Raw genomic sequence first — 12,551 nt, forward strand, 5'->3', positions numbered from 1 at the left:
ATAACAACTCGGTTTCTTATTCCTAATTCTATCATCAATATTATCATCATCATAACAACTGGAATTTCTTATGCCTCATTGTATCATCATCTTCAACATTATCATCATAGCAACTCTGTTTCTATTTCTAATTCCATAATCATCCTCACCATCATAGCAACTCGGTTTCTTATTCCTAATTCCATCATCAATATCATCATAACAACTGGGATTTCTTATTCCTCATTCTATCATCATCATCATCATCATCATCATCATCATCATCATCATAGCAACTCGGTTTGTTATTTCTAATTCCATAATCATCATCATCATCATAATAGCAACTCAGTTTCTTATTTCTAATTCCAAAATCATCATCATCATCATCATTATCATCACACAACACTTTTCATATTCATTGTCCTCAGTTAACATAAAATAACCAAGATTTTACCTTAATTTTTTTATTTCAGGAATGCAACAAGTCCAACTTTAGGAATAAAGCAAACACCTTTTGCTTGAGAGATGGGACTTTGTATTACAAGCATGGCTACAGTATAGGGTAGATGTAAAAAGCATGGACCAGTTAGAGTTGTCAAACCTGAGGAGGTTCCAGTTATACTCAGAGCATGTCACAGTGATCCGTTGTCAGGACATCAAGGCATAAACAGAACTTGGGAGAAGGTTAAGAGAAGATACTATTGGCCCTCAATGATGAAAGCTGTTGAAGACTGCATCACCCACTGTGACCAATGCCAGCGCAAAAACCATCTAGCGAAAACACCATCATCACTTCATCCTATCCCGGTGAAGAATACAGCTTTTCACATGCTAGGGATGGACTTAGTTGGACCTCTTCGGATGACAAGCAACGGAAACAAGTATATTATAGTGCTGACTGACTACCTAACTAAATGGCCTGAAGTCAAGGCGATTCCAACTAAGAATGCAGAACATATCTGTGACTTCATCATTGAAACGGTTTGCAGACACGGAACTCCAGCAACAATATTGACGGACAACGGCAGAGAGTTTTGTAACGCACTCAACGATAGGCTTTGCAAGTCCCTTGGTATCAATCATCGCTTGACAACACCTTACCACCCCCAGACCAACGGACTGACAGAAAGGTATAACCAGACACTGTGCAATGCATTAGCCAAATATGTAGGAGAATCGCAAGATGACTGGGATAGATACATTCACCAAATTGCATTTGCAACCAGGACATGTCAGCAAAAATCTACGAAAGCCACTCCTTTCTATTTAACATATGGTCGGGAAGTTAATGCAATTAGGAACATAAAATATACTGATGATATTTTTTCTTAGTCCATCATATCTATACCAAATTCATGCATATGGCTTCAGCTATAAGGCAAATCATAAAAAGAAACAATCCCAGGGGTTTCTTGTTGTCCACCATAGGTTGTATGTAAGATTGATCTTTTTATCTTATCTGTTGGATGGAGTCATGTAAAAAGTTAATTAACTTATGGTAACTTTTGATCGAAGCTTCATACTGCTGTGTATGACATTGTTATTCAAATGTGAGTTATAAAGGGTGATTTGAATAGTCGACCATCTGATGAAGGTAGGTTGAAAATCTTGAACATCTATCTAGGAATGTGCGACATAATCTTTTCTGAAGTATTTCTTCATCAGATGTCATCATGCTTTACTGTATAGTTGTGACAAAGTTGATTTTCTTTTTTTAGGTGCCTCTTGAGAACTTCTGTCATGTTCTCTTGCCCATCTGCCATCAGCAACACTGGTTTTTACTTGTGGCATCCATGATCACTGGAGAGGTCACCATACTTGATTCTGTTCCAAGTGAATCCAGAGAAAGAACACTTTTCCTTCATTGGATGTAAGTTTAGTTATTTGAGTATAAGTTTGATAATATGGTGATTTCTTATTCACATATATTTAAGTTCATATTTTACAGCAATCTATTTTAGATGTCTCTGAATGTGTTACATTTAAAACATAAATGAAAGGATGACCAAGTCAAACTGATGATACATTATTTATACAGTTTTAAAGACTTATCAATTGTCAAATGTACATGTAAAACAGGGTAACAAAAGATTTTACAAGTATTTTTGATGTGTAATGCATATAAGAATTTTTCTGCACATTTTTTACATATGTTGTTAACCATGGTTACCTGTTATAACCTGGTAATTGATTAAAGTTTATGTAATTTAACATAGTTTTCTATTTCATTTGGAAATATTCAAATTGAATTGTTTTGGTTGTGTATAAGAAAACATTCTCTTTAAATTCAATCTGTACTTGCATACTAATTGCTATGTGTTTTTTTAATCAAGAAATTCATGGATGCTCGACTTTCCCTCTTAGACAACAAGAACCCCATCAAGTGGACCAGAGGTCAGACACAATCTTCTGTGCAAAAAGATGGAAGCTCTTGTGGTGTATTTGTACTGATGGTAAGTATTGGCAATTTATTTTTGAATTTTAGATGTAATTATACCACCATAACATTGTATGTGTAAAATACTTTGTCATCATGAATTAGGGGCAGAATGCAACTGTTGCATTTTTAACATCTCAACAAATAGAGCAAAATTATACACTTCTTTATTTATATCATGGAAGGAATGTAATGTCATAATTATATATAATGTCTATAGTTACCAGTGATATAGATACGAAATAGCCAATTCTATTTATTTGTAGCCTAAATAGATCGCACTTCACAGCAGCATTTTCTTTTTTTCATATTCTCCAATATTAAGGGCCATGCATACAGAGCTGGGAAATAATCCTACTTATATTGGATACACCAGCCATGAAAATAAAAGTATAAATCATTTTCATGGTTGATAATTATCATGGTTGATAATCCATGGTTGATTATCATTATCAATTATCATGGTTGATAATCCAATTTTCAGAATTATTGATATTTCGCCATTAAAACTTGTTTTCATACTTAACGAGCATTACCTCTATTTGTTATAATAAATATTAACTAATTCATTTTATATAACAATTAAATCTTCAGAATGCAGAAGCTGTGACAAAGAATGTTCCACCACAGCTGATGAGGCAGTGCCATGTGCATACGTACAGACAACATGCACTTCAGCGTCTGATTTCTTCATCAACAACTCTCCAAGTGAAGATGAAAAGATGTGACCTGCCCTTTTGTTCCAACCCTGTCAAATCTAAAAGGAAGCACCAGATGATCCAGTGCCCTTCATGTGAAAAATGGAGTCATAAATTTTGTCTGGGCCTGGATGAGGATCAGTTAGTAAACACATGCATATTCTGTTGCAAAAACGAATGTTGTTATTGTTGAGAAATCAAGTGTGATATACAGATTAGGACTAATATATGTGATGTAATGACATTAATTATTGCGATCAATTGTGTCCTGTGATGAGATTGTCAAGGTATGAATGAGGACCAGTTGGAAATGACACCAACATTTAATTGCTGATGACTTTCAGGATTATGCAACAAATGCTGTCAAAAAAGTGATAAAAATTACATTTATAATGACACTCCTGATGATGAATTAAGTTGGAAAGAGCAGGTTCAACAAGGGTAAACGTGACTTTGAAAATGTGAAAATAAGACATACATTTACTATTGTTCACTAAAACATTCTTTATACATATCAAATATTTAATCAAGTACTTATACAAAGCAGACCATTTGGAAACCATTTATAATTACATTAATGTGTTAATTTGGTGTTAAAAAAAATGCAACATTCATTAACTCACGATAAGAATTCAATCAAGAGATTAAAAAAAAACCTGTATTAAGAAAAGAAAGTATGGCACTCATTGCAGTTTTTTCCTTTCTCGAACCTATTCATTTTATTATGTTATATTTTGGATGATTTTGATGATGATTTGAGGAAGAGGAGGGTTATGAGGGTATAGGTGATGAAAAGGATGATAAAACTGGTGATATATTTATTATGATGAATTGTTTCTGTTAAATCAAGATTGTCATCCATGTTGATTGTTGTGAAATAAATGTTTAAATGATGAGCATTTCTTTATTATGTTATCTATAATTGCTGTTGATACATGACTTGGATCCATGAAATATGTAGAAAGTTATAAGTCGGTTACATGAAGCATATTGATTGAAATTAAAGCATTATCAAAAACAATTACTGGTAAACCATGTTGATACATGATTACATTGACCTCAACAATTTAATGAGAGTGTGTGCTGGAACCAGATTGTTTATCTTTTGGTCTGTCAATCTCCCCATCCACAAAAGGAATCTCATGTAGAATAATTGTACAGTTTTAATATTTCTTCATAACAACTGATGCATATAAATACCTATCTCTATTCAAATACCAATCACCAATCTACCCTATACTGGAGCTATAAAATAAAAAAGAATAACCATCTACCCTATACTGTAGCAATTAAATACTTATCTACCTCCATAAAATAACAATCTTCCCTACACTGTGGCCATAAAATACTCATCTACTTCCATAAACTAACCATCTACCCTAAACTGTAGCCATAAAATACTCATCTACCTCCATAAAATACACATCTACCACCCATAAAATACCCATCTACCCCCCCATAAAATAACCATCTACCCTATACTGTAGCCATAAAATACTCATTTACCCTATACTGTAGCCATAAAATACTCATCTACACCCTATAAAATAACCATCTACCCTATACTGTAGTCATAAAATACCTATCTATACCCTATAAAATAACCACACTGTAGTCATAAAATACCTATCTACACTCTATAAAATAACCATCTACCCTATACTGCAGTCATAAAATACTCATCTACCCCCATAAAATAACCATCTACCCTATACTGAAGCCATCAAATACTCATTTACCCCCATTAAATAACCATCTACCCTATAGCGTAGCCATTAAATACCCATCTAACTCCATAAAATAACCATCGACCATATATATATATATATATATATATATATATATATATATATATATATATACATATATATATATATATATACATATACATATATATATATATACATATATATATATATATATATATATATATATATATATATATACATATATATATATATATATATATACATATATATATATATATACATATATATATATATATATATATATATATATATATATATATATATATATATATATATATATATACATACAGTCAAAGCTCGTTACTGTGCCACCCGGCGGGACCGAGCAAAAGTGGCATAGTAGTGAGAGTGGCATAGTAACGAGATTTTGTAAAAACGGCCTTATTTTCTCAAGTTACCCATCTGTAGTTAATCTTTAGACAAAATTTATTCCAGCAAGTAAAAGGCACGACTGTTGTATAAGCTAAGCGAACGGAGAACATACACACACTAACAGAGTTCACACACTAACATATGGCATGGCGAGAAATTCACGACACACAAAGCTTTCAAGAATCGTCGGCTGGCGCATCTTCTTTCGGCGGATCTCGTGCATCTCGTTGTCTAGCCGATCGCACGCTTGCATCACACCGGGCTTCCCGCTTCTCTGCTGCATGAACTTCCGGACGGTGCTACAAGCGCGCTGGGCTTCCTCGAACGGAACGATTTCCTCCTCGACAGTTACCTCGTCATCTTCGCTTTCCACCGGCTCCTCACTGCACAGAATCTCCTCCGCAATCTCCACCAACGTGAAATACCCGCCAGTCGCGAGGCGCTCGTCGGCTTCGAGAAAGTCAGACAGCTCGATCTCCTCGTTCTCGTGCATCTTTTCCTCGGCAGGCAGAGCTTCCCAGAAGAGGGAGGGAACAGAAGAAGAGCTTTCCAGAGGGAACTTCTCGCTGCCGCTCATGTTTGCCCCAACCAGAAGAGTGATCCTTTGCTTGCTTTTCTTTCCTCCAGTACACCGCTCTCCCCTGAAAGCCATGGTCTTGTTCGGAAGCAGCTGCCAGAAGAGTCCAGTCTCGTCCAGGTTGAAGACGTCGTCTGCGGAGAACTGCCCGAGTATGGGCCGGAGAACCTGTTGTTGTCACTCAAGAAGGGATTGCGAATCCACCGCTCCAGCTTCGCCCTGCACTGTCTTGAACGTGATGCCGTGGCGCTTCTTGAAATTGCCCAACCAACCGTCGCTCGCCATGAAGTCTGGGATGTGCATCAGCTCGGCCAGTTTCAGTTTCATCGCCTTCTCCTTGATCAGATCGCCGCTGACAGGCACATTCTGTCCTCTTGATTGCTTCAGCCACATGAGCACTCCCTCATCAAGCTTCGGGTCGTGAGCCTACGTCAACTTCATGCGCTTCGATGGAAATCCAGCTTTGATTGCAGCCTCGATTGCATCCTTCTTGCTGAGAATGCCCTTTACGGTGGTTCTCTTAACTTCGACGCCCCATTTCTTGCTAATCTCCCTGGCCAACTTGGACTGATTTGGCTCCTTCTTCGCGGCATCGATGATCTCCTTCTTCTCCTTCAGCGTGAAGCCGGTTCGCTTACGTTTCTGAGCTGACATTATGGGCTGAATTTGAAAAAAAAATGATGTCACTGTTGTACGTGTGCTTGCGTGTCTGTGTGTGTGCTCGCGCTTTTTTGTGTCTCGTTGTGCGTGTTATGATTGGCTTGTTGTGGCTGGCATCGGGGAGAAGAATCGCGTGTTTTGACACAGTCTGACTATGCGCGTACGTATTGAGTTATGTTGTGCGCAGCTGGACTGTAGTTCGTCGCTTCGCCTTTGGACGTGAGTGTGATAATCGAGCACTGCGCAATACAGACTTTTTCACGACTCGTGCCTTTTAACAGTCACACAGTAGTGGCATGGTAGCGAGAGTAGGGGGTGGCATAGTAAATTTATTTTGTATTGAATTTTGTCGGGACTGAGCAAAAGTGGTATAATAGCGAGAGTGGCATAGAAGCGAGGTGGCATAGTAACGAGCTTTGACTGTATATATATATATATATATATATATATATATATATATATATACATATATATATATATATATATACATATACTGTATATATATATATATATATATATATATATATATATATATATATATATATATATATATATATATATATATATATACATATATATATACATATATATATATATACATATATATATATACATATATACATATATATATATACATATATATATATATATATATATACATATACATATATATACATATATATACATATATATATATATATACATATATATATATATATATATATATATATATACATATATATATATACATACATATATATATATATACATATATATATATATATACATACATATATATATATATATACATATATATATATATATATACATACATATATATATATATATACATATATATATATATATACATACATATATATATATATATATATATATATATATACATATATATATATATATATACATATATATATATATATATATATATATATATATATATACATATATATATATATATACATATATATATATATATATATATATATATATATATACATATATACATATATATATATATATATATACATATATATATATATATACATATATATATATATACATATATATATATATACATATATATATATATACATATATATATATATACATATATATATATATACATATATATATATACATATATATATATATATATATATATATATGTATATATATATGTATATATATATATATATATATACATATATATATATATGTATATATATATATATGTATATATATATATATATACTGTAGCCATTAAATACCTATCTACCCCCTATAAGATAACCATCTACCCTATACTGTAGCCATAAAATACTCATCTACCCTATACTGTACCCATAATATACTCATCTACCCTATACTTTAGCCATTAAATACCTATATACCCCCTATAAGATAACCATCTACCCTATAATATAGCCATAAAATACTCATTTACCCTATACTGTACCCATAATATACTCATCTACCATATACTGTAGTCATAAAATACTCATCTACCCCCATAAAATAACCATCTCGGTTATACTGCAGTCATAAAATACTTTTCCATACCCAGTTACATGTTAATACCCATCTACTTGTCCATAAACACCTGTCCACTCCCATCAATTGCTTATTTACTCCCAACAATACCTATATCCTATAATGTACCTATCTACTCTCTACTGTAGTCATAAAATATGCTTTCATCTCATAAAACAACTGTTTACCAATATTGCTTGATTAAATAAACATTTGCACCACTTTAATTACTTGAGATTCCATGCACCTCCTAAGCTGACTTGAGAAAGAAATTATTCCTAAAATGTAAAAATACAAAAATATTAACAGGTAAAAGCAGTTTTTCTGCCATATACATTATACATGCATGGATGTTATTATTAATTGAAAACTTCAATTTTTATATCTATAAACATAACAATTAATATACTGCTTTTCATTATATGGATTGCTGTGTAAAAAATAATTCATAAAAACTGAAATAATAGTTAAAGAAATTAGTTTTATGATATGTAAATGACAGCTCTTTTTTTTTAAACCTGATGGACACTATATATAAATATATCCCTGTGTCAATGATTTGTCAGTATAGCACTTATTGACAGCTGATCTTGACCACGCCTGTATGTTGTCACCAGGCAACAGTAGCCCCCAGGGCCCAAGCTCCCACAGGTGACACCCTGTGTATTATAATTAGCTGGATAGACATATAGGAACCATGTATTACAGGTAACATGATGTAATAATGCTATAAATTTTGTATTTATGTAAAAAGTCTTGATAAATTTTAGGGGGGATAAATATTTTATGGGGGGGATGAGTATTTAATGCATTAAATACTCATCCAGATGAGTATTATATGGGGGATGAAAATATATGACACCGGTATTGCTATCATAATGGCAAGAAAAAGACAGTTAACAAAGGAAGACAGACAGACCATTATAACCCTTAAACGTGTAGGTCTTTCCTTGAGAGAAATTGCAAATAAAGCCAAGTTGTCAGTGAGTACAGTTTCCTACACCATCAAAAGGCACTTGGAAACTGGAGGAAACTCTGACAGGAAGAGGTCTGGCAGACCCAAAGCCACAACACAATCAGAAGACAAGTTTCTGAGGGTCAACAGCTTGTGTGATAGGCGGCTCACAGGACGACAGCAGCTTCAAGCACAGCTTAACACTGGTTGAAGTAAGGAAGTCTCAGTTTCAACTGTGAAGAGAAGACTTCGAGCTGCAGGTTTGACAGGTCGAGTGGCAGTAAGAAAGCCATTGCTAAGATGGCAAAATAAGAAAAAGAGGCTTGCCTGGGCCATGAAGCACCACCAGTGGATTACTGAAAACTGGAAGAAGGTCTTATGGACCGATAGATCAAAATTTTAAACCTTCGGTTCATCAAGCAGGGTTTTTGTACACCGTTGAGTAGGCCAAAGGATGGTTCCTTAGTGTGTGACACCAACTGTCAAACATGGATGAGGAAGCATGATGATCTGGGGCTCTTTTGCTGGATCCAGAGTCGGCGACTTGCACAGAGTGACTGGCACCGTGAACCAAAAGGGCTACCACAGCATTTTGCAGCGCCATGCAATACCCTCTGGTCTATGCCTAGTTGGTCAGGGGTTCATCCTTCAGCAAGATAACGACCCAAAACATATCTCCAGGCTCTGTCAGAACTACCTTCGAAGAAAAGAACAAGACGGTAGGCTTCAAATCATGGAATGGCCAGCACAGTCTCCAGACTTAAACCCCATCGAACTGGTTTGAGATGAACTGGACAGAAGGGTGAAAGCAAAGCAACCGACAAGTGCAACACATTTGTGGGAACTTTTGCAACAGTGTTGGGAAGAACTTTCCAAACAATATTTGATCTCCATTGTCGAAAGAATGCCACGAGCATGTTCGGCTGTTATATTTGCAAAAGGTGGCTACTTTGACGAGTCAAAAATCTAGATTAAATTTTGTTCAACAAAACGATTCCATGATTTATTTTTTTATCTGCAATTGTTTATTTGTTCTTTGCATTAATTTCAGAGTACATTGAAACATTAAACTGCTTAAATTTCAGTAAAAACTGGAAAAATGGGGGGTGTTCTAAAACTTTTGATCAGTAGTGTACGTTGCCCCAGCAATATGGCTGTCCAGACACGGAATATATTAGAAACGCAACAATCAAATCACATGTCCCAAAAGGCAGAGGTTCAACTCCTCCGTACCACCCTGTCCTACACTTTGTCATGCATTGCCCCCCTATTCTTATTACCTCCACGACCGAAGGTGGATGGAGGTAATGTTTTCACCCCTGTTTGTCTGTGTTTGTTTGTTTGTTACTTGTGAAAATCGAAGATTGTTCAAGTATATTGGTTGGTCTTGTGCATTATTCTGTCTGTCTGTCTGTCTGTATGTCTGTCTGTCTGTCTGTCTGTCTGGTTGTGTTTATCGCCTATAGGTCACAATTTTAAATCAATCGTCATAAAACTTCACCACATGGTAGAGTTCATCAAAAGCAAGAAGTCTTGTTTTTGAGGTCAAAAGGTCAACATTGGCCAAAGCTAAACAACTTTGTTGAATTTCTAAAATCCTTAATTTTCATTCACTTGACTTGAAATTTGAACAGGATTTGCATATCAGGTCACTGAATTCAACCACCAATTATTTTTGAAGTCAACATCGGCCAAAAGGTCAACATAGGCCGAATTTCTAAAATGTCAATTTTCCTTCGATTGACTTGAAATTTGAACACGATATATATTTCAGATCAATTATTTCACCCAGCCAATTATTTTTTAAATCAACATCGACCAAAAGGTCAATGTAGGCCAAAGGTCAACAACTAAGGAGGAATTTCTAAAATCCTCAATTTTCATCTGATAGACTTAAAATTTGAAGAGGATTTGCATTTCAGGTCACTGAATTCAACCACCAATTATTTTTCAGGTCAAATTTGTTTTATGGATTTCGCAAGTATCACGCTCTGCACAACATCTTTCTTGTTTGTTAGTCCGTTTGTAAACGGCATATCTCAAAAGGTTGTGGACGGATTCGGATGAAATTTGGTGGAGAGCTTGGGTATGTGACACGGACGAAATGATTAGATTTTGGTGAAGATCCGAATCCAGATCTGAGAATTTTAAAAGTGATTTTTTTCATCATTGAGAGACAAAAACAACATATGGCAAGATATCTCAAAAAGTTGCGGCCGGATTTGGATGAAACTTGGTGGGCAATGTTGGGTATGAAACAAGGAAGGATTGATTTGATTTTGGTGAAGATTCAAATCCGATCCGAGAATTTTTAAAGTGCTTTTTCGCCGTTGAGTGATTGGGCTAAAACGATATATAGCACGATTATCCTGAAAAAGTTGTGGACAAATTCGGACAAAACTTGGTGGATGAGTTGGTTTGGTGACGAGAACAAATGAATTAAATTTTACTTCAGGTCCGAATCCAGATCCGGCATATCGTTGGGATACAAAGCGTGAACTAATCAGCCTGGCGGAGGAATTGCGCTCTACCGAGTGCCGTTCTAGTTTTGTATGCAGCATTTGGCTATGAGTCGCATCATTGGCTGAGTGGGGGGTTGCTGTGCCGCTGATGCAGTTCCCCCTGTAGGTTGGGGCAGGAACTTGGAACTTGGCCATGATGCCGGCGATAGCTCGCCTACTCTTCACAAAGGACACCATGGGATTTTTAACGTCATTCAGCGAATGCCGGCAGACTGGATGCCCAGTTTAACAGCCATTTACATTGCTACCCACACCCAACTTCCTCTTCTCCCCCATACAAAGCCTCTAATATGGTCTCACATCTTTACTCCCCTACCAGCCCTCTCCCAACCTTTCCTTTACCTTTCTTTCATCCTTCACCTCCCTATTGTACAGATTATTAAAATGGCCACTAATAATTCCCCTCTTTTTCATTCTCTCTAAGCTTTGCCAAGATTATATTTTTGCAAACTTCTAAAAACGTGGCATGCTCACTCACCGTATTTGACATTCTCAGGCATTCTTTGTGGAACACATGGTTACAGAAGAATACGATAACGTCCACACCTCTGTTCACATCTGATGGAGAGCACACAGCCATGATTTAAAAAAAAAAAATTTATACTTGGTGCAAAAGAAACAAAAAACACAACACTTACAGTCTCATAGAATGACATATCCTACAACAGGCTTTCAATAATCAATAAAAACTTGTTCCGAAACTATAATTTGAAAAGAGCATAACAATGTGATCTGTCAACGGTATTCAAAATAAAACTGGACACCTTTGATTATGAATCTCCAGCCTTTGTTTACAATGACAAAGCACAGCACTGATGATCTCCAGTACCCAGTGAAAGGTTTGGAAACAAAAATGAAGACAACAGTCAGGAAACACAAAGGAAAGAGGAAGAGAAACCTCTCGGATCGTGTCAACAGAAATAATAAAGAAAAGATTCGAAAGCAGACAACACAAAACTGTTCATCATCATGTACTATGCGCGATGCAGAGCGTTGGTACCAAAGCAGTTACTCGGCTGGAATCCTAA

The 12,551-nt window shown here is 35.5% G+C and overlaps 1 protein-coding gene and 1 long non-coding RNA gene across 5 annotated transcripts in view; one reads left to right on the top strand and one right to left on the bottom strand.

Moving 5' to 3' along the window:
• VPS41 (VPS41 subunit of HOPS complex) overlaps window positions 1-12,551 on the bottom strand; it is a 142,941-nt gene that overhangs the window by 10,803 nt on the left and 119,587 nt on the right. For all 4 annotated transcript variants that reach the window (XM_085890885.1, XM_085890882.1, XM_085890883.1 and 1 more), the window contains one exon: window positions 12,002-12,081. In XM_085890885.1, the coding sequence (XP_085747011.1) occupies window positions 12,002-12,081 (80 nt within the window). The remainder of the gene's footprint in view (window positions 1-12,001; window positions 12,082-12,551) is intronic.
• On the top strand, window positions 550-3,951 carry LOC147021119 (uncharacterized). The gene is made up of 3 exons (XR_015060714.1): window positions 550-1,852; window positions 2,347-2,435; window positions 3,014-3,951. It is a non-coding gene; the product is annotated as an uncharacterized LOC147021119 (long non-coding RNA).

The sequence above is a fragment of the Eptatretus burgeri genome, chromosome 8 (genome assembly GCF_056783735.1).
Source record: "Eptatretus burgeri isolate ZD-2024b chromosome 8, Ebu_testis_v1, whole genome shotgun sequence".
Lineage (NCBI taxonomy): Eukaryota > Metazoa > Chordata > Myxini > Myxiniformes > Myxinidae > Eptatretus > Eptatretus burgeri.